Here is a 25,015-nt window from a genome sequence, read left to right on the forward strand (position 1 = left end):
AAAACTATAAATGTTTATTCATTATTTTGTTGATCCTAATTTGTTGAAAAAATATTTTAAAATAATATACAGAAAATAAATTTTTCGAGTTTGTGTTATAAGTGGGGGTAAGGCCAATAGGGGTTTGCAAATGTTTCTATGTAGAACTGTGACATACCTAGCTAAAAAATGTTTCCTGACAAATGGACAGGTAAAAAATATATTCTAAATAATATTGTATTTTATGTGAGCTATTTGGATGCCACATATACCTGTGCAATAATTGTGTACCTGGTACCTTCAGTAGCCTAAGAGTCTATGAGAGTCACTAGAATTGGATTTACAAAGTGGCATGAGGCCATTGGTGGGCTTATGGAAACAACAATGGTCTTGGAAAAGAGCAATTAGTTCTTTCTACTGCTGAGCTATCCCTCTAGCTCTACATAATCTATTTTTATTTCTCTCTCACTGCGTTACATTTTGGATAAAAACTTATAGCAATCTTAAAAAGTGAAGACAGTCAAAATAAGTTGTTATTCAGGTCAATCCCAAAGTCATACAAATAAATACAACTTCATGAACAAAATATTCCAGAATAAGTACTGACTAATTAATAGCAATTTGCAATCTCTTGAGTCACTGCTTATTTTCATACACAGTCATGGAGTCTCACTTACATATAAATTGATCACCTTTCAAATAAATCTCATGGTTAGTGTTGCACTTTCATACACACATGAACATTTCTGTACATTTATTTGATCATTTTGAACCTCAATAACTCTGCATTTGTGAATCTTATGAATTTTATTTATGGGAAAGTGTGGAATATATACACATTAGAGTACTACTCAGCGGTAAAAAACAATGATTTCTCAAATTTTGCATGCAAATGGATGGAAATAGAAAATACTATCCTGAGTGAGGTAACACAGACCCAAAAAGATGAACATGGGATGTACTCACTCATAATTGGTTTCTAGCCACAAATAAAGGTCAGTGAGTCTATATTTTGATATCCTAAAGAAGCTAAATAAGAAGGTGAACCCAAAGAAAAACGTATAGCTATCCTCCTGGGTAGGGGAAGTAGACAAGATTGCCAGGCAAAAAATCGGGATCTTAAGGGTGGGGTGGGAGGGGGTTAAGGGGAGATGGGGAGAAAAAAGTGAGAAGGGTAGGATGGGGAGAACTTGGGGCAACGGGATGATTGGGATATAGGAAGGTTGGATAGGGGAGCAGGAAAGCACATATCTTAATTAAGGGAGCCATCGTAGGGTTGGGAAGAGACTTGGACCTAGAGGGGCCTCCAGGTGCCTAAGGAGAGGTCCCCAGTTAGTTCCTGGGACAGCTGAAGATAGGGAACCTGAAATGATCCTATCCTATAGCCATACTGATGAATATTTTGCATATCACCATAGAACCTTCATCTGGCGATGGACCCACACTGGAACACTGGACTGAGCTCCCAAAGTCCCAATGAGAAACAGAAGGAGGGAGAAGATGAGCAAGGAAGTCAGGACCAAGAGGGGTGCAACCACCCACGGAGACAGTGGGGCTGATCTATTGGGAGCTCACCAAGGCCAGCTGGATTGTGACTGGAAAAGCAGGGGATAAACCCGGACTCTCTGAATATGGCGGGCAATGAGGGCTGAAGAGAAGCCAAAAACAATGGCACTGGGTTTTGATCCTACTTCTTGTTCTGGCTTTGTGGGGGCCTAGCCAGTTTGGATGTTCACCTTCCTGGACCAGGATGGAGTGGGGAGGACTTTGGACTTTCCACAGGGCTGGGAATCCTGACTGCTCTTCGGACTCGAGAGGGAGGGGGAGAGGAGTGGGGGGAGGGTAGGAGGAGTGGGAGGCTGGGAGGAGGTGGAAAATTTTTTTTCTCAATAAAAAAAATAATGCTCCCAGCCACCCCTTCCGCTCTCCTGTTCTCCGCCGGAACCTGTGGTTCTGTAAGTCTGTTTCCCCATTAAAGCTGCATATATTATTACAATCTCTCTGCATTCATTTACTCCGCTACAAACCCTGACTGCTCTTTGTACTGGAGAGGGAGGAGGAGGGGAAGTGGGGAGATAGGGTAGGGAAATGGGAGGAGGGGAGGAGGTAGGAATTTTTAATATAAAAAAAGAAAAAAAAATATGATGAACAAAGATACACAGTCACCAAATGTATTGTATTTTTTTGCCAATTTGACACAAGCACAGACATATCTGAGAAGAGGGTATATACATTGATAAAATGCCTCTATAACAGTGCCCTGTAGGAAAGTGATTCCTCCACTCAGGAGGTTCTCCTGTGTAATAAGTTAGAATGAAGAGTAAGACATAAGAAAGAAACCAGAAGCAAGCAAGCATGGCTCCATGGCTCCTGCTTGAATTCATACCTTCAAATTTCAGCCGTACTTTGTGTTTCTGCTATGACTTCACTCACTGATGAAATTATAAAGTGAAATAATCTTTTCATCCCCACATTATTGTTACATTTTGTCATGGTGATTATCATAATAATATAAAATTTAGGACAACATAAACAGCATAGAAAAAACTGTGTTATTATTTATGCGGTAACACTATTAACAAAACACATTTAGTCCCTATATGCTTTCAAATTCTGTAAGTAACTATTCATTTCATTTCTCCTCATCTCCATATAAAGTATTAGACCATTTTCCAAATTCTACTCTGTGTGTTAAGTATCACAGAAATATTAAAGGTAAACAACTACACATTGTTTGGTTTATAAGGAATCCATTACCTTTTATGAATTTTCTAAACATATTCAGAGGAAAACCTTTTTTCTAAGAATAGTTTGGTAACAGTTACATTGTTTCTCTGGCATTCCCTAAATATGGATTATATTAGATTCTAATTACTTATATTTAAATCATTTCACATGCTATCTTTGTGTATGTGCTTGTGTATATGTCTAAGATGTATGCATTTTGCATGTTATGAAATTATTCACACATGTGGTTGTGTTCACTTTTCTGTGGAGGTCTTCACCGAGAACACATGATTGGCCTCTCTTTATCATTTCCTTCACTTTTTCCCTCTCGAAAATCTAGTTCACTTCTCCAGATGCATAACGACTGTCATACTTCTCCTGTACTTATCATTTTTGTCTCATACTAATTGTACGTCATTCTTATTTAAAATATTTCATTGATGTGTGTTTAACTGGCATAAATGCCATTCTAGAAATTAACTAATAAAATTCCTTTATGATTCTATTTTTTACCTTTAAACAAAATGTTCTCAGTACATGATAATACTACTAACTTTATTAGATAAGAGAATAGAAGAAGAAAGATTAAATAAATTAGAACATAGGAAGGAATATGGGAAGGGGAGAATCAAATAAGAAGTACAAGAAATTTGTTGAGCTATCATAATAACAAATTTAAAGGAGTTTTAAAATATTTTAATAAAATTTGTTTTTGACACATATTATGTAATTTATGTGTCATGTATGTTGTAATTATGTTCATCCAAATAAAAATACTATCTTCCAATCAATTCAAGATGACACCATTAATTTATAACTGGTAAGCTTAAAGTAAAAAATAAAGTAAAAGGAAAAATACAATGAGAAATACATTTTATAATCAATGGATAATTATGCAAATTTTCCATAAATGAGCTTCAAAATAAGTTAGCCTATTTTAACATGATGATAGCTAAAGCATTTGTATATCATTTTAAGCAAAATTTTGAATTAAATTCTGCTGTATATTGTAATATCAATATTTTGGCTAACTTAAGACAAAATTTTTTCATAAACGTAAATTTCCTTGACTTCAGTTATTTTGATTTGCAAAGAAGATGACAACTTTGTCCATTTGAAAACATCTCTTACTAATTTTCTCAATTTAAACTTTAATATAAATAATGTTGGAAAATAACTTGAAATGAGAAAAGCCACATGTAAATGTTTAAGCACTTTTTTATCTTTGTGTTCCTTGTTTTTAATGATTGTACTAGTTTTAGTTGTGTGGATTATTTTCCTTAAGTTGTCATGCATATTTTATAGATTTGTTAATATATTAAATATATATCTAAACCTTTTAAACATGATTTGAAGAATTATAGAAAAATTGTTTTGTAATATGGAATTGCAAATAATAAACATATAAATTTTAGCTCACTTCCACTTGAATGTTCAACTTGAAATCAAATTCACTTCAGATATAAATAAAACTAACAAAAAGTAGCATTATATGTAAAGAAGTTTGTATTTCATACAGTTTATAGAAAAATAAATCCATCACATTATCCCATAGAGAAAAAGCCATTTTGAAGCAATAATAAAATACTAACTAAATTGAGCTCACTAGAAATTATTTTGTAATTTTTCTTCTAAATTTACCTTATACAATGTTATTATATTTGATGATTCTGCAAATATTTTACTTAAAATTTTGTCACAGGAGAAGTTAATAAGGATAATAAATCAATGTTTTGCCAATCATATACTCAAAATTTTAAATCTATTGTCATGTTAATAAGACTCTGATGTAAATTAATATACAATACCTTCTGGAGACATCTCTGGTACAGTGGCCTCATAAGGTTCATCTAGGAATTTGGGTTCATTATCATTGATATCCAAAACTCTGATGACAAACTCAGACTCGGGTTCCACAGCCTTTCCAGTGGTGCTGTCTATTACCTGGGCTCTCAAGATGTAGAGAGATTGCTCCTCTCTATTGAGCTTCCTTATAGCAAATATGTCACCTGTTCTTTCATCAATGCTGAAACTTCCAGCTCCAGTTTCCAGTAGCTTGTACTGAAAAGTGCGATTTCCATTGTCTAATTCAGATATTAGCTGCAAGTAAAAATAGACAAGTGAGTTTTCTTACATGTGGAAAATTTTACTTAGTGTTCACCGTTTCATTTATTTTAATCACTATCAATTAAACAATCTTGTATGATTATTTATTATTATTATTATTAATTATTATTATTAATTATATTTTGTTTTTTGAGACAGGGTTTCTCTGTGTAGTCCTGGCTGTCCTTTAACTCATTCTGTAGGCCATGCTGGCTTTGAACTTAAAGAACCACCTGCCTCTACTTCCCAAGTGCTGGGATTACATGCTTGAACCACCACCACAGTTTACAATTCTTCACCATATCAACTGAGAAAAAATACTAATGTAATATTTACATCCATGTCAAGCACTGGAGTGGTTCCAAATTTCCGATATAATGATGTACCAAAATTTCATTATCTTAAACAAGTAAGTCTAATTAGTTTAGAGTTATTTATAATTTGACTAATTATAGTCTATTTATAATTAGAATAAATATAACTTGACTAATTATAATTACACTATTTGTAGCTAGTCTAATTATAACTTAGTATAATTTATAATTAAACTAATTATACTTATAAATACTTCTAATTAGTTTAGACCAATTAACTTAGGCTGAAGAGAAGGCTCAGTGTTTGAGAGCTCTTATAGGGGACCAGGTTCTAGTCTCAGGACTAACACTGTAACTTACAACTGTCTTTCACTACTGTTATAAAGGATCCAACAGCCTCATGCAGACATACATGGGGCAAATCACCAAAGCACATGAAATTAAAACAAATTAAGAAATAGCAAAAAGGAAATAAGATTGCTGTAAAATTATTCATTGAGTTAACTAAGTCAAACTTATTTCAATTATTAATAATGTAGTCTTAGTAAAAAAGATTATCTCAAATATTTTGTATATATATGCATATATAATCATATATATATAATTAAGGAGCAAAAGACAGAATAATTATATGAAAACATTTATTGCTTATTTTGAAATCTAAAGCATCTTTATATTTTATAAAAATTATTATAATCATTATTAATGTTATCTTTGTGATCATTGCATCTCTTAAAATATTTTCTCTATTCTTTGCATATGTATGTGTGCTTGTGTGATTGTTTGTGTGTGAAGATTTTTCATAGTGCTTTGTGTAGCCCATCAAATGACAACAGGTGAAAGTCAGTTCTCTCATTTCACTATTTAGGTATCAGTGATCAAACTTATACCTTCAAACTTTCAGACTTCAATTTTTGGACCTTTATCCACTGTACATCCTCACCTGCTTTATAGAGAAGGAAGTAGCAAAACAATTTACACTTTTTTGGTGTTGCATTAATTTTTGTATATTTAAAACTAGACAAAAAAAACCTGTATGGGCCCATGTCTTCTCCTGAGGACCACTATATTACAAATATTTAAACCTCAAGGAGCTATGGAATATACTTTGACCACAGAATGCTTGTGTAGCAAAAACACTTCCATGAGTTTAATCACTAGCATCACTTAAATTAAAGGACAGCAATGGAGGCCTCCTAACTACAGCACAGGAGCAGCAGGATATCAGAAATTTAAGATCACCCTCTTTTCTATATTCTTCCAAGAATAGCCTGTCTCTAGATAATATGTCAAAGAGAAAATCGATAAATAAGTTAAAAATCTAAAAAAAAAAATAGAAATCCAGCTAAGAATTAAAAATCATTTCACTGCACTACATACTAAATTCTCACATGCACATTTCCTTCTTATGGTTATTCTGCCATTCTGTTTAAATCTCAATTGTCAAAATCTATACAGTTAAGGAATTAATCTGAATTTCAAATTTCTATGCAAAAATACAAGTGTTATTTTTATACAAGTAAATTGGGTACAGGACTTTTCATATTGAAATTATTCTAAAATGAAGATGTCACTGCATTGTAATTCAAAGATATTATCATTACTGAGCAAATGTCTGTCCATGGATCACCATTTTTGTGTATTCTCTTCCTCTGAGTAAAATTTCCAAGTAATTACATTCAACCATGAAACACATTTCACAGTGATTCTGATTTTACAAGTTGTAAATTATTGTTCTGTGTTAATTAATATTATATGTGACTATGAGAAAAACCATTGCATTGCTTAAACAATCAGTATATTGTTTTAATAATAAAATCCATATCACTTTTATGTAATGAAATAAACTACCAAACAGATTTTATTTCTGGCTACATCACTTAAGCATAAAAAATTATTTATAAATGAATGGAGTTTTTTGTTTCATAGTGTAATAAATTAATAGAAATAAATTTATATAACAATGTGTCAAATGATAAAAATGATAACAAAGTTTCATTTTTGTAACTTGAGACTTTATTCAATAACTAATAGAAGATAAATTAAATTTAGAAATGAATGAATGTATTCCACATCCATTTGCGAAATAATTTCCAAAGACCTTTGAACAGAGTTGATGGGGAACTTCAGCCAATCACATTTTGTTTAGGGTGTGTCCCCCTGGGGCCACAGAAAAACAGATAAAACATCCAGGTACAATTGCCTCCTTCCTTTCTGTCCTCTGCGCTCCTGGATCACTGGAACTCTTTCTTCTGTTTATTAAAAGCTGAATCTATTAAATAAACTGGTCCAGTTAATTATAAATACCGATCGACCTCGCCCCTTCATTTGGCCTCATTTCCCACCGGGATTCAGCGCTGGGCTTTTAGGGGCTGCCCTCCCCTGTGCCTTGCACACTCCTCTTCCCTTGCACTTTGTGCCCCACCAACCTGCAGCGACCTGGCCCTGGCTTTGGGCCCCGCTTTGGGACCAGCCTGGCTTCCAGACCACCAGCCGTACTTGTGCCCAGCAGCAGCAGCAGCAGCAGCAGCAGGGCCTGCACAGACAGCTCCATTGTTAGCTGCCCTCCACACATGCGACTGCTCTGTGTCCCCTCCCCACCTCCCTGGCTGAGTCCTACCTAAGCTGCTGCCCTCCTGTAGTTAAATAATTCACACAGGATATGGTCTGTGAGTTTAACCTTTAGATTTGAGTATATATATTTCAGAATTTTTTTTCCGGTTCTGACTCCCTGGCCACGTGGATTCAGGTGCACCCCGCCACCTACTGGCAGGCAACTGTCATTGCAGGTAAGATTTCTTTCAAATAAATAAATAAATAAATAAGCAAACAAACATACAGGTTTGATTAAAAATGTCAGACAACATAACTGTTCAAGGTTTTCACAGCCTCCTTAATTGTACCATGTCTGAGATTTTACAAGATGTCTATGATATTCCACTTGTTTGGCTATTTCTGGGCCTTATCATTTTAATTGTTTTTGGCAGCTTCTTTATAAAATGGTTTGATAATAGAAAAATGATGCAGTACTTACACACTAAATCCAGGATTCTTAGGACAGAGGTTGAAACCTTAAGGAAGGACACGACTGTTTTGAATGATAAGTTCCAGTCTGTTGAGGTAATTTCAAAAACAATTCAGACTGAACCAACCTCCTCAAGAAAGAGTTTGGAGTTCTCAAGGAGGAGACTAGATCTTTGTCTGATATGACTCGGTCAATTGAGCAAAATTCTGAGGAGGTGCAGTCTAATATTAATTCATTTAAAGAGAGCTTTGCTGCTCTGGAGAAGGGGATGGGTGATTTGGCTCATAAACTTCAGTCCCTGTCTGTAGGTACTGAAACATTATCTGAGAGGATTCAAACCACTAAATGTATTAATATGACTTTATCAAAGGGTATGAAAAATTAATGGACAGAAATTCCATATAAGAAGGCACAATCCATGCCATAAGGATTATGTCCAAGGATGAGCTATTATCTCTAATGGACAAAATTCATACCTTGGAATCCTCAATGAAGGCTTTGGAGCATAATACTGGACAGGAGATTCAGCCTTACAGAAGGCAATGTTAAACAGATTAAAAAGTTTGAGGAAATTATAGACTCTGATGAACAGTAGCAAAAGGTAGAAAGGCAAATTTTAACTCAGTCAGTGAGTAAAACTCTCCAGGATAGGTTCCCCAGAGTTCTTACTGCCTTTCCAGTAATAACATCTGAAAAGGTGACCAGCTCCAAAAACCCTAGGATCATTAAGGAACATACATGGGAGCCTGTACATATGAGTGATCTGAAAGAAATTAAACAAGCAATTGTGAATTACGGACTACTTTTGTCCTTTGTTAGAAAGATGCTCAAAACCTGGGCTCTCACTAACAAGGCCACATCTCACGATTGGGCTTCGTTAACCTCTGCTGTGTTAGAAAGCAGACCTCTATTACATTGGAAATGTCTTTTCAAACAAGAGGCCAGATTTTTAGAACAGCAGAAAAGAGTGAAAGGAACTGAGATTTCCCTAGATCAAATTCTAGGTGAAGCACTTTACTCTGATCCTCAGGAACAAGCTCTTTATGATGACCACATCTTATCCATGTGTGCCACAGCAGCCTTGAAGGCTTGGGATAGGATTCAAGACCCAGGACAGATAGTGGAATCATACCTCAGGGTTAAACAGGGTCAGAGAGAACCCTTTAGTGACTTTTTACAAAGACTAACTAAGGCTGTACAAATAGTGGTACCTGACCCAGAAGCAAGATGTATAATTGACTCTTTGGCTTACGAGAATGCCAACTTAGAGTGCAAAAGGATTCTGGGGCCTTTAAAGATCAGATCAGCACCCTTGGACAAATGGGTCTTGTATACAATGAATGTTGATACATTTGACTGTGGCACTGAAGCATGAGTAGAAGAAGCAATTTCCAATGGTAAAAGGAGACACCAGAATACCAAATGTTTTAATTGTGGTAAAATGAGACATATGAAAAGGAATTCCAGACAATGGATTTCCAGAAATAATAAAATGCCTCTTCTAGAAATAACAAGAATAGGAGGACTCAGCCTTCAGGTTTATGTAGGAGATGTGGCAAAGGAGGGCATTGAACGAATGAATGTAGATCAAGAGATAAACAAGGCAATCTGTTACCATCGGGAAACACAATGAGAGGCCTCTAGCAGGTCCAAATGGCAAATGTGGTCCAGGCATTTCTGGTTACTGCAGAGAATGTGCCTCATCAGGAAAATTAAAAAGCCCCATGCCTGCTGTTAGAAGCAATAACAGCCTGAAGGATGAGTTAAATGTGGAGAATGAATCAAGAAATCTGGTAGGACAGAGTAAATGTCTATTTTGGTGGACTTCTATAAATGAACAAAGACCAAAGCTAAGAGTGTGTGTAAATGGTATTTTTATTACCAGCTTACTCGCCAAAGGTACAGATTTAAGCATCCAAAGTGGCCTCTTCAGGAGGTAGATATTCAGGTCCTGGGAATTGGAACCCTATCTCGAGTAAAACAAAGCACGAGATGGGTTGAATGCATAGGGCCAGAAAGACAAATAGGAAAACTAAGGCCATATGTAGCCAATATTGCAGTGAATTTATGGGGTCGTGAACTATTGCAGCAATGGAATACCCAAATTAACAATCCTCCTGCTTCTAGAGCCTACATTTCTGAGGAAAATATTAAAAGATATTACAGGTGGCAGAACCTGGCCATTTAGGCTGTACAAGTACACAAAGCATTGATGACCCTTCAGAAGTACCAACAGCCCTGCCTCTAAAATGGTTGACTGAGAAACCAATATGGACCAAGCAATGGCCTTTAGCTAAAAAAAAGTTGCAGGCTTTAAAACAGCTGGTACAAGAGCAATTAGATGCTTAACATATAGAAGAATCTACCAGCCCTTGGAATTCTCCTGTATTTGTTGCTAAGAAAAAAAAATATCAGGTAAATGGAGAATGGTGACAGATATTAGGGCTATCAACAAGGTCATTCAACCTATGGGCCCTCTGCAATCTGGAATTCCTTTGCCCTCTCTATTTCCAAAGGGATGGCCTCTCATAGTTATTGATTTAAAGGATTGTTTCTTCACTATACCTTTACAAGAAAAAGATAAATAGAAGTTTTCCTTCACATTGCCTACTTATAATAACTCTCAGCCTTCTAGGAGGTGCCAGTGGACTGTTTTTCAGAGGACATGTTAAACAGCTCCACCTTGTGTCAACATTGGAAATAATACGCAATTTCCTAAGTCTATCATTTACCATTACATGGACGATATTTCAAACATAGATACCTTAGAAAGACTGAAGAAGTGAACATAGTTTTACCTAAATGGTGATTGCAGATTGCTCCTGAAAAAATACAGAGAGGGGATTCTGTCAATTGTCTAGGTTATAAAATAGGTTTACAAAAAATTAGGACACAAAAGGCAAAAATTAGGAGACATTGGTTACAGACTCAAATGACTTTCAAAGAATGTTAGGAGACATTTCCAGCCTATGACCGGCTGTTGGGATAACACCTGATTTAATAATTCATTTAAACAAAACCTTGGATGGTGATAAAGACTTAACAGTCCCAGAGAATTAACAGCTGAAGCAGAAAAGGAACTGACAATGATTGATGAAAAATTACAAGAGGCACATGTGGATAGGGTGAACCCAAAGCTTAGTTGTATTCTTGTCATATTGCCTTCCAGAATCTCTCCTACAGCAATCCTAATGCAGAGAGATGATATTATCTTAGGATGAATCTTTTTACCATATAAACCAAGGAAAAAGTCTCTGAATTAATTATAAAATGTAAATTGAGACTTTGTCAATTAGCAGCATAGACCCAGCAGAAATTATAGTGCCTTTCACTACTGATGAGATAAAAAAGTGATGGGAAGACAATCAACCATGGCAAAGAGCTTCTGCTAATTTTTAGGAGCAATTAATAAGAACTATCTCAAAAGCAATAGGCTTAACTTTATGAAGAGAACTTCTTGGATTCTTCCTCTAATCATCCATGATGCTCCAATAACCGGAGTCCATACATTTTATACTGATGATAATAAATCAGGGAAGGCAGGTTACAAATCAGAAGAACTGAGTAAGGTGGAACAAAGTCCCTATGATTCTGTTCAGAAGGCAGAATTATATTCCATTATTGTGGTGCTAAGAGGCTTTAAAGAACGTCTTAATGTAGTTAATCACTTGCAATATGCAGAAAGAGTTATCTTGCATATTGAAACTGCTGAATTTATACCAGATGATACAGAACTGACTTCATTGTTTATCCAGGTACAAGACATGATCAGGAACAGGCTTTGCCCTATGTACATAACACACATCCGATCCCATATGGGTCTGCCATGTCCTCTAGCACAAGGTAATGCAGACATTGATTAATTGTTGATAGTATGCTGAAGGCCTCTGAATTTCATAAAAAAAAATCACATCAATAGCAAAGGCTTGAAGAGTTTTCTATTACATGGCAACAAGCTAAGGAGATTGTAAAGAAGTGCCCTACTTGCTCTTTCTATAACCAAACACCACTGCCTGCAGGGACTAATCCAAAGAGTATTCAAAGGAACGAAATCTGACAGATGGATGTGTTCTACTTCGCAGAATTTGGCAAATTAAAATATGTACACCACACCATTGACACTGTTCAGGTTTTCAATGGGCAACTGCTTTAAGCTCAGAAAATGCTGATTCAATAATCACTCATTGATTAGAAGTTATGGCCATCATGGGTATACCTCACAAATAAAGATAGACAATGATCCAGCTTATGTCTCTAGGAAAATGAAACTTTTTTTTGCTTATTACAATATTAAGCATGTTACAGATATACCATACAATCCTATAGGTCAAGCAGTCATAGAAAGATCAAATGGAACTATAAAGGATATGTTGAACAAACAAAAGGGGTGGAAAATACCCACAGAAATAGGTTACATAATGCTTTATTAACCTTGAATTTTTCAACGCTAATGAGAAGGGAACAACACGTACAGAAAGACATTGAATAATGGAAAAGTCTGCTTAATTAAATCAGCCAGTTTATTTCAAGAATTTACTGACCTCACAATGGAAGCCAGGAGATGTACTGCATTGGGGAAGGGGTTTTGCTCTTGTCTCCACAGGAGAGGAAAAATTGTGGATACCGTCAAAATTAATAAAGGTTCGGTTTGAAGAAGAGAAGCCTCTCAAAAAAGATAAATAACAGTTCATTTACAAGGATACTAATCATACCAATGGTAAGAAAAACATATAGGTTGGGGGCAGGGTTCTCTTCTTATCTCCACAGGAAAACACTCATCTTCAAAGAAATTAAGGGACCCTGGATATTTGAAAACTGATGGATGGAAACTAGTTATAACCCAATATGGATCAGCAATAAAACAAAATAGGTTCAGTAAGTATGAACATTTTAATATGTATTAATGTGCATTTATTTATAAATATGTAGAGCTGGTTTTGGAGTTGGACTCTGGCTCAGTCCCTCTCCAATTCCATGCCTGGTCATAAGAGATATCTCAGAGTTTCTATCTCATGTCAGGAGTCATGATATGGGACAGAATGATAATAATAATAATAATAATAATAATAATAATAATAATAATAACAATAATTGATAAACTTTCTTTGCCTCTCCTCATATCTGTTTCTGTCTTTATTACACCATTCATTGAATATATATGTCTGTATATGTCTTTGTAGATAATGTTTAACTTTCCTGTAACAAACAATAAATTTTCCTGCAGTAATCTTTAAAGTTTCCAGGATGAAGATGGGGCCCCACAACATCAACTCCACCTGGTTACTATGACATCATGATATTGATAGCGCTAATTTTGACCTGTTTTTTGGTACCAGCTGCACAGACAGTTCCGAATGGTGCACATTTTTGGCAACACTCTGGGCGGACCTCCTCAAAACACTCAGAGACTATTTGCAATTTTACTCAAACCAAATATTTTTTTTTTCAAACCAAATATTAATCTGGGAATTTTACCATCATTTACTTTTACAGGACCCCCTAAGAAGAATGTCGCCCCCATGACAGCTGGAAGCAATCTTAGAGGATGACATCCCCTCTTCCAACAGAGTTTGCCCTCAGGTTTAGGGACATCATTTAGGAGTTGGTATAGGGTTGAGGGGATGGGGGAGGTATTTTATAGGCTCAGGGGTGTTTATTGAAAAAAAAGAGGGGTATTAACTGGTTTGATGGGATAATTGGTATTTGTGAGTTATTTTTTTAATACATTATATTAGTATTGATTCTTGTATATTGATACAAAATTTAAAGTATATTGAATATTGTATGTGAGTATGCTTCTACCTCTGTTTAAAACATTTGTTATGTATTAATATATATAGATATATACATATATTTACCATATTGCAGTGTACATTTCTACCTTTGATATTATTTATGTAATGATATACATTGTTTACATTTGGAGGTCATTGTCCTCATTTGTTGCACAGTTGTTTATTCTCTTAGTCTTCAAGTTAGATAAGTATCGAGAATTATAAATCAATAGTCATACATTATTTATATGTTTGTCTATATTTAGGCTAAGCAGGTTCTTTAGATACATAGAGATTATATTTAGTATAGATAGTATAATCTTCAACCCCTTCGAAGAGCTGTTGAAAATGGCCTTTAATCTAACCTAGAGTTCTGTGCTAAGAAGACACACGATCACTCCTGGCAACACCGCTCTACTCCCGAGAGAACGTTGAGCACCAAAGACACTCCACTTGGAGCTTGTCTTCTTCTTGGCAGAACTGGCCTTTGGGCAAAGAAAAGCCCATACCTTGACTACTGACAAAGATACAGAGTATCCGTAAATGGATAAAAACAGGATTGTCTTATCTTGCCAAGACAGGGTAGGTTAGTTCTAAAAAAGTTGCTTGCCTTTAATAATGGTTTCTCAGTTATGTCAGGCCTCAGCCAACATTGGTTGCCTCAGCATTGCATACGAGACTTTGGGTGATTGCCCAGGTAGTCAGTTGTCTCTGTCATTTGTTGCGTATTTTGGAAGTTTCTCGTTTGTACTTTCTGGTTGCTCAAGTAATATTACTTACCTTCTCAGATCTTTGATTTCATTTATGTACCATACCTATATATGTGATTTGCCTGCAGACATCTTAGAAAACAAAGTGATGAAAAATTATCCTTTATGGCCAGATACACAGGCACACATGGGAAGACTTTTAAAATAGATGGCTGTATATATATATATATATATATATATATATATATATATATATACATATACATATACATATACATATACATATACATATACATATACATATATATGTGTACATATATATGTATATACATAAATGGATGGATAGATGCTAGATAGATAGATAGAGTATAGATAAATTGTTTGTAGATTTGAGGACAAGGTTAGCAGTTCACTCTCCTGAATGGATTAAACAAAATAAGAGAGTGAATTCTAAGATCTTCAACCTTTGGACCTAACCAAATTTTACCGCCACCTAATTAGCCAGCAACTCGTTTCAGTACATCTATTTAGAGCAAGAGAGTTACAAATTAGGGCATTCTACTTAATTACCTTTGTTTAAAATAAATTAAATAACAAAAAATCAGATTGAATAGGTTCTGTCTCATTAGGAATTTTTTTACATATAATTTTCTGATAAAGTGAAAATAATCATTCCATGAACATGAACTTCACTAATTACATGGCATGTGTAGGCTCCTTAATTTTCCAAGTTTGTAAAAGGGATGGAGTTAATATGCATAGTTACAAATAAATGAAGGTAAACCATCAGTTACTTAACATAGCAGTGTAGCAAGTTGAGTACTGCTGATAAATGATAATTGACTCTGACTGCTTTGATCCATTTCTAAAATAACACCATTACATTTCTAAAGGCTAGTGAAAGACATAACAATTTCTTGAAAAGAGAGAAAGAAAAATTTAAAAACTGGAGTTACTTCTTCAAGTTTAGAGTGGTTGTTGCAAATTCAATTAATAATTATTCTTGTGTTTAATATTTTCTACTGGCTTCCTTAAACATATGAAAGTCATTAGACTTTAATACACATTCACATTACATCTTTATAAAGTCATCTACTATAATCCTTTCAGAAAATAAGTACCCTTCCAACATGTTGTCTAGTATCCATTTCCTCTGGTACAGCAAATTGGTTCCACACCCAGCCACGCTTAGCTCTCCCAATAGATGATGCTGATCTCTGAGTCTTCCTAGCTTGGAAGTTCTCTGTAACTTTAAGGAAAGGCCAGAGGAGAAGAATGACCAATATCCAGTGTTTCAGGAAGCAGCTATTCATTTTGGTGTTTATTTGAATTCCACCTGTAATTCTAAAGAAGAATAGGAATGATGTAAACAAATTGTGCTGTTTCTCAGTACTCCTTTTCAATCATAAGTATCATGTATATTCCTAAAACATAAAAAAAGAACAAAAACTGACATTTACAAAAAAAATTTTCTCATATAATTAATAAAGACTGATTATAACATTTGCATGTGGTAGTAAGGAAATAAAACAGACATTTAATTTATCTTTCAATTAAATTAGTTATTTGTATTTTGTGGCTCAGCAATGATCTGATGGTAATGCTAAAGATTTTAGCTTAAGCATCATTTGTTTTAAACTGCAATCATAAATCAGCCCAAAGGTTTTAGGATTTCTTTAAGAATCTCTTTGACTGACAGCTGACATTGAAATATATCCAATTCATTATCGTTTAACTGTCTTACTTACTTTTTTATTTCTATCTCAGGAAAACTCAAGTCAAGATATTAAAAAAAAACTTCTCCTTTTGCTTGCTAGAAATAAGTTTTACCTCACAATTTCTCATTATAATAGTATGCAAAATATATGTAGTACAAATTAATTTTTACCTATAACTGAGAAACTTAATAATTATTGAGATTGATGTTACAGATAACCTCAACTAAAAATATTAATGAAAAATTATTTATTGTTAAAAATTAAATAATTATAGCTTATAAAGACAGCTATGGTTCAACATGGAATAATAAGGGAAATTTTCATTATTATAATACTAAATAAATGATATTTTTTAACAAAAATGCAAGCAGATGGAACCAGGGAAGTATATAAACTGAAAATTGGATATGAATGTTATTGCCCATTAACGAATAGAACAAACTCAGGCCTAGTTCCTCTATTCAGAACCTCATAAATCTTAGGCTACTCTCCTCAACTCTGAGACAGCAGCCACTCTCACCTTCCCCACCTATGCACAATATCTGCACAGTACATTGAGGAATCAAAATCAGACTTAATCATTTTCTTGAAGAAAAATAGTCTAGTGAATTCTTATAAGAGTTTAACATGATAATAATGAGAAAAATCACAGCATCTCAGGTTATAAGGGTTTTTTTAAAATGATTTTCCTCTGAATACTCAAAATTTATTTTTGAACCGCTTCAGAGAGACTACTTTTATTTTTGACTTTAGTTAAGAAAGGTTGTTACAAAACATTTAATTAAGAAATTAGGAATTCTGTGATTTTTATGTCTTTCTTTCAAGCAGCTGATTTTTTTGCTACATATTTACTTAATGAAGATAAACAAAAATATTCAGCGTGAGTAAAAATAGGATGAATTTTACCCTTAGATTGAAGTTTCAAAATCTGTGCTCCATTTTGTTAAAAATTGCATGACTATGTGTGTGTGAGTGTTTATATGTGTGTTTGTGTGTGTATGTGTGTGTGTGTGAAAGAGTGAGAGAGAGAAGCAGAGAGAGAAATTCAATAAGAATTTATTTTTATTTTTTAAATTTATTTTTTATTTTTAATTTTCTAAAAAGAAAACAATCTTTTTTCATTATACATACCAATTTAACTTCCCACTCTGTCCCCTCCTCTCATTCCCTCTACATACCCTCCACCCCCACCCTCACCCAATCCTCAAAGAGGGTAAGGCACATTGCTTTGAGAAAGATTAAAAGCCCTCTAATATATATATACAGAGCAAGGTATCATTCAAAGAGACTAGGTTCCCAAAATGCACTACATGCAGTAAGGATAACTTCTGGTGTCACAACCAGTGGCCTTCAGTCTACCCAAGCTATGCAACTGTCAACCACATTCAGCGGGACTAGTTTGGTCCTATGCTTGTTCTTTCCCAGTCCAACTGGAGTTGGTGAGTTCCCATTAGATCAAATCAACTGTTTAAGTGGGTATACTTGATCCCTTTGTTCATAGTCTCATTTCTCCCACTCTTCAACTGGGCTTTGGGAGCTAAGTCCAGTGCTTCGATGCAGGTCTCTGCCACTGTTTCCATCAGTTGCTGGATGAAGATTCTATGGTGATACTAAGATATTCATCAGTCTGACTACAGGGCAAGTCAAGATTAGGCCCCCAATCCTCCATTGCTTATGGTCTTAGGTGAGGTCATCCTTTGGATTCCTGAGAATTTCTCTAGAGCCAGGTTTCTTGCCAACCCTACAATGACTACCTCAGTCAAGATATCTCTTTCTTTGCTCTCATCTCTGTCCTTCCTTCTTCTTTACTGCCCCATTCCCTCAAGTTCTCCTCTCAACCCTCCCCTTTTCCCCTCTTTTCCCCATTCTACCCTCACTTCTTCCCCCACCCCCATACTCCCATTTTTTCAGGCAATCTTGTCTGTTTTCACTTTTTAGGTGAGTCTGTATATTTTTTCTTAGGTTTTACTTTATTACATAGCTTTTCTAGGATAATGAACTATAGGCTCAATATCCTCTGGATATGGAAAATCTGGGTAAATTAACAAAAACTACAGAGACAAGTATAAACAACAGAATACAAGAGAGAAGAAAGAATCTGAGGTGTTGAAGATACTATAGAAGAAATAGACTCATTGGTCAAAGCAAATATTAAATCCAACCAATTTTGAAAATAAAACATCCAGGAAATCTGGGACACCATGCAAAGACCAAACCTAAAATTAATAGGGGTAGAAGAAGGAGAAGAACTCCAGCTTAAAGGCACAGAAAACATATTTAACAAAATCATATAATAAAACTTTCCCAACCTAAGAAAAGATATCCCTATAAAAGTACAAGAAACTTACAAATAGACTAGATCAGAAAAAGTCCCCTAGCCATATAATAATCAAAACTCAAAACACACAGAATAAAGAATTTTAAGATCTGCAAAGGAAACAGGTCAATTCACATATAAAGGTAGATCTATCAGAATTATACTTGAATTATTAGTGGAAACCATGAAATATAGGAGGTCCTAGGCAGATGTGCTGCAGACACTAAGAGACTACAAATGCAAGCCCAGATGACTATCCACAGCAAAGCTTTCAATTACATTGATGGAGAAAACAAGGTATTCTATGACAAAAACAGACTTAAACAATATGTATCACAAACCCAGCCCTATAGAAAGCACTAGAAGGAAAACACCAACCCAAGGAAGCTAACAGCACCCACACAAAAACAGATAACACCTCACCAACAAAGCCCAAAGAAAGGAAACAAACACTCCTACCAAAAATTATCAATAAGAAGTTTTTTGCTTCATAAACAATTGAATTGCTACTACTGAGGTACAATCCAGTCCCTAGCTGAATGAACAATACATAGATAGACAGACAGATAGATGCTAGATACAATAGATCTGATAGAAAGAATAATTATAGGTAAGTGGTGGATATGATTGGAACATAAGAATTATATTTTGTTTAATTTGGAAAAGTATCCTAAGAGTTAATATGAAAACTAAATTATAATATTTGTGTAATCTTTTTTCTCTTAAGTCTATAGTTTGATACATTGTGTTAATTGAATTTTTACTTTTTATTATTTATAGTATTTCATGTGGTTGTTTGTTTCTGTTGGGGGGGTTGGTGCGGGGGTTGGTAGATGTGCATGTCACTGATTGCCTTCTGTTACTCATGTGCATCTTCAAGCCCACAACATGGCACCATCAGAACTCATTAGAACTCTCTTTGATCTATCGGGACATTGCCTTCTCACATTATGTGAATTTTTTTCTGCCTTTATCTTTCAGTGAAATATTGCATTTAAATCCCTATGGAAGCATTCTGAGCAAAGTCTTTTCTTGTACCATAATGCAATATTCATAGAATTTAGGAATTTTGATGACCATTATAGAGCCTATAAGAAACTAATAAATAAACAAGAAGACAAGTCACAGACTTAGAGCAAATGATTGTCGATTATATTTATTAAGAGGACTGTAAAAAGATACTAGAGAATGTTGAAAATGCAATAATAATTGTCATTATAAAATGCAGTATGGATGAGCATTGGAATGAATTTTCATGAAAATACCGAAGAGCAGTATGTTATACAATAGTAAGTATTTTGTCTTGCAATAGTATTGCAAATTTAGTTGCATTTCATACTATTGCAGCTAGAATAGTAACAATTAAAAGAGTAACTCTTCTGAGGTTAAAAGCATGTAATGAGCATTACAGTGTTTTTTGATCTTGTAATAAAATTCAGTATTATAGGAGGAATGATTTTTTAACTGAAATCTCTTCTTTTCTCACACATTATATTCCAACCATATTTTTCACTCTCCAGTCCTCCTAACTTTCCCTACATACCTCACCTCTCCCAAAAATCCACTCACCTGCTTCCTCTTCAGAAAGGAGCAGGCCTTAAAGAGACTATCACCAAAACTGCAAAAGAAAATGGAGATAAAATAAGACAAGGCAAAAGCCCTCATATCAAGGTTGAACAGCACATATAAATACGATAAAAAGAGTTTCAAAAGCATGCAAAAGATTCAAAGACACACTCACTCCTACTGTTAGGAGTCCCATTAAAAAACATGCTAGACAACCACAATATATTTACAAAGGTGCAGGGGCATACTCATGCCAGCCTCATGATTGCCTCTGCAGTCACTTTGAGTACATATGAATCTGTTTAACCTCCATTTCCTCTGATTCCTGTAGTCTTTCCTTGCCCTCTTTCTAGGTGTTCCTATATGGACAAGTGGAAGGACTCAGTGCATACTACCACTTTAGACTCTACTTCATAAGGTCTGGATATTGGACTCCGTACCTGCTCCCCCATGTTTCAGGAAGAAATACCTCTAATTGTTATTGGACCAGTGTACAAGACATCGATTTACAAACATAGCAGGATATAATTTCTTTTTTTCTCCTTTTGCCAGTAATGTTGTGTTTTTTTCAGGCTATTCAAGGCTCTAGTTCCTTGAATTCCAGAGTATATGTGGTGTGGGATTCTCTACTAGCAGAATAATTCTCTACTTAGTCCCTTAAGTTGAACCAACCTTTGTTTGGTCATTAATTCCCACAAGGTCTGTATCATCGTTGTCATCACTGCACACAGAGCATCTTGAAGCCAGGTCAGATTGTAAATCTATAGTTTCATAACTAGGTTGGAGTACTAGTTAGTCTTTAAAAATATTTTGTGTGTGTGAGAGAGAATGTGTGGTTCATGTGTGTAGTGTGTATGTACACTTTTTATGCTAGAACAGAAGTTAGAATATGACTATTAGTGGCCTGCCTTTTCACTCTCCATATATTCTTTAGATAGATATCTCAATGAACCTGAGCCAAGTCTGGTGGACAGAAATCCTTAGGATTCTTCTTGTCTCTACCACCTATTACACCCCAATCTTTTTCACAGGTGGTTGGAATGTAAAATCAAGTACTTATGATTTGATAGCAAAAATTTTATCTACTGTGCTGTCACTTCATTCTTAAATAAATTAATTTATGATGCAAATAGTATTTCAAAATTTTTATACTGAGCATATAAAACTTGATGAAAGTAATGTAGATTGTATATGTACATTTACATGTAAATTTTGAATGTTTAAAAAGAAAAATATATAATATCAGATATTGTCAATTTTATAGTAACAGATACTTAAAATATTACCACTTTAGAATTCAAAATACAGCAATGCAGATCTGAACAAATTGTTTATTATTAGTATGTGGTGTAGAAAGTTTATAATAGTTGTATCTGAATTGTGAAATGTTTCTTTGTATACTCTCTGCTATGTTTAAAGTTTTCTAAAGTTTCCATGTTTTTCAGGAGAATGGTAAAAACTTTTCAAATAATTGTCCACTTGAGACTGAAGATGATGGCATCTGTCATTAGTGCTGGACTGAAAAGCACTCCAGGCAGAATCCAGGAAAAAAAAGAAAACTTATAACAATTAGTTACATCAATAAAATACCAACTAAGAGGAGCATCTCTGCTCTGCATTTGCAATCCTGCTTATATTTTACATTCCTGTGAATATTTTAGAATAAACTCCAGAATATGTTATGTGAGGAAAACATGAGAATCTGGTATTTCAATGTGTTTAAGTTTATCCCCAAATGTATATAGGCCTATTTGTATTTATTAATTAGGTTCCAGAATATAATATACATTTCATGATATTTATGCTTGTAAGTGAGATGGAATTTAGATTTTTAAAATATTATGCAGAATATTAAATAGTATTAACACCATAAATGTTAAATATTAAAAAATATAAAAGCATCATAAAAACATTATATAAAAACCACATTTTATCCAACATTATACCATGCAGAAAAAAAAACTATGTCCAGAACTTTTGAATGTCTGATCAACTATTAAGTATTTATTTGTAAATGTGTAGAAGCCATTCTTGTGTTTTCCTGGATGGAAAAATGAAAAAGACAGTATTTAAAAATGTGACACTTCCAGCTGATGTTGTGTTTTTTACACTGAATAAAATTCTATAAGTTTTATTTTATCCTCTAGACCATTCTTAAAGAAGACATGGAAAAGTATTTCCTGTTACCTCACATAGGACAGTTTTTAAATACTGAGAATGTAGTCTTGAAAGAAAAGTCAGAATGATGGATGTGGTGGGGATATGAAAAAAAAAGCTGAAACTGGTGAAAGTAGGAGGGATTAAATATAGAAACTCAATCCTACTTGTGATCTCTTAAAAATCAAGAGAAACTTGGCAGTATCACAGAATGTCACTGTAATCCAGCTCTTAAATGACCATAAAAGAAAATGGGGAAACTGTGTTGGAATGAGCTCTTGTTTATAAGAGGGAAACAGTGTCTCTGGACTCTGAATTGTCATTGCTCACACATCATCTTCAGATCCTAAAATACCCATTAAACAGAACAAGAGGGTGGATGAGCTATCTATGTCTTATTTTAACTACTCCTGTGTATAATAAGCCATTGCAGGGTCATAATTGCTTCATTAGAGTTGTGATGCCTCTTTTGACATTGCATCCCATCCATTAACTGTATGTGTGATGTCATAGAACATAATGGGACTCATAGTGCCATCCATTCTTAGTGTGTAATGTATTCCCTCAATGCTTGTTCAGTGAGGATGAACACTGGAAGAATGAGCAGTGAATTTGAGGCACTACACATGGTCGATTTTGATGGTGAAAAGTATGTCTAAAATTGCAACACAGAATCCAGTGGATATAACATACAATAAAACAGTCTAATTTTCTTAAATCTTTCTCATTTTTCTTGCCTTCTACAAGCTCTCAAAACACATATCTCCCTTAATATATCACATTTACACATCTGTAAGGATAAATAAGATTGGCATAACAATTGAGCAGAAAGCCAGCACATAAAACATTTAAAGATAAAATTAATATCATCCATCCATTAAGTCTGGTCCATGGAAATACTTTGTAAGATGAATGAAAGAGAAAATAAGAACAAATAATATATTTATTTTAAAGGAGAAATTTTATTTACATTCTGAAAGGAATTGATGAAATACTTTGACTTTTTATGATATAGGGAATTATGTCTGAATTAGGAAAATGACTTTAATCAGGAACATATAAAATTTACAGCTGCGTCTATGAGGCATGAACATAGAAAACCACACACAGAGACACACAGACACATACACACTAATGAGGAGGACACTATCTTGCTAGTTGGGAATAGAATAAGATAGGGTAACTGAGGTGAATATGATCAGAACACACACACACACACACACACACACATATATATTCTGAATATATATATATATATATTCAGAAATTTTAAGATGAAAGAATGTTTACCCATGGTATTTTTTATATTATAATATCTATTTCCATAATACATATATGCAAAACTTGAAACAAGAAATATCAAATGACTTTACATAACTTCTATTGATGATAGGATTGTTATTCAACCTCATCAAAGTAAAACTGTTCTCTCAAATGCAGATCTGGAAAGGCTCAAGTGTCACAAACTGCTTTCTGTGGAGCAAAGACAGGCAATGGGTTCATTATGTGAGCTGTTATACTCAAAATTTTAACTGGCCTATTTTACATTTTATAAGTGTGGGTAGGTATTGATTTGTACATTTGTATATTTAAACAAATACTTAAATACAGCAAATCACATATAAACAGTAAATTTCTAGCAATTTTCATGTTCTCAATTTTGAATTAGCAACCATTATTTTCTGTAACACACACACACCCCTCTATAAATGCCGGCAGCATATATAGCTTATGATAGTTGAATGTCATTCTTTTGTGCTAAGCATGCTTAAGTGACTATGACAAATGATGTAATCATGCTTGAAGCAATACATGATATTGCATGGACATATATAAGTAGAAAATGATTGCAATGTGACTCTGAAAAGTAAAGAAATGTTTTCAAAAAATGATTAATCACGAGTTTAGGAATGAAAAAATATTTTTATCTATTCACTTATACAGTTTCAAACTGAATTTTATTAGTATTTATAATTTCTTTGACCCATTTTTGAATACCTAAATATTTAATGAATCTGTGACATATAAAATTATGACATTCTGAAAGGCTTGTGAAACATGAAATTCTAAGTCCACTAAACACAGTTTTTGGTGAATAAAATCAGATCGTGTTTAAAGCAAAGGGTCTATTCCTGGAAAACTATTGAGAAGGCTTGACAAAAATGATCTGTTATAAGACTTATAATATGATATGACCCAGGAATTTCTAAATCTTAAAATATTAAGAGTACTCTTCAAAATATGTTCAGAAAAGATCATGAAAAGTTTCTCTAAATTTAAAGGTGTTATATTAAAATCTAAGTGTTTAGAGTAAAAATATTGCAATGTTTTGCAGGATTGTCTCTCACTCTCTCTCTGTTTCACACACACACACACACACACAGAGAGAGAGAGAGAGAGAGAGAGAGAGAGAGAGAGAGAGAGAGAGAGAGGAGAGAGAGAAAGAAAGAAAGATCTTAATATAAAATGCTCAGAGTGTATAATGTTACTTGTATGTGTGCATTCAAGGCTGACCATTTGGCCCTGGATTGCCAATTGATGTGCTCTTTCCTAGGGAAGGCAAATTCTCCAGCTCCCTGCTATCTTCAGTTGCCAATAGCTCTTTGGGTAGTGTTGTAGCCT

The 25,015-nt window shown here is 34.3% G+C and overlaps 1 protein-coding gene across 2 annotated transcripts in view; it reads right to left on the reverse strand.

Annotated features, from left to right (window-relative positions):
• Cdh19 (cadherin 19) overlaps nt 1-25,015 on the reverse strand; it is a 104,097-nt gene that overhangs the window by 73,617 nt on the left and 5,465 nt on the right. For both annotated transcript variants that reach the window (XM_026790046.1, XM_005368742.3), the window contains exons 2-4: nt 20,240-20,288; nt 15,757-15,979; nt 4,515-4,806 (exon numbers count right to left, since the gene is read on the reverse strand). In XM_026790046.1, the coding sequence (XP_026645847.1) occupies nt 4,515-4,806; nt 15,757-15,948 (484 nt within the window). In that variant the 5' untranslated portion in view covers nt 15,949-15,979; nt 20,240-20,288. The remainder of the gene's footprint in view (nt 1-4,514; nt 4,807-15,756; nt 15,980-20,239; nt 20,289-25,015) is intronic.

Source organism: Microtus ochrogaster, unplaced genomic scaffold (assembly GCF_000317375.1).
Source record: "Microtus ochrogaster isolate Prairie Vole_2 unplaced genomic scaffold, MicOch1.0 UNK39, whole genome shotgun sequence".
Lineage (NCBI taxonomy): Eukaryota > Metazoa > Chordata > Mammalia > Rodentia > Cricetidae > Microtus > Microtus ochrogaster.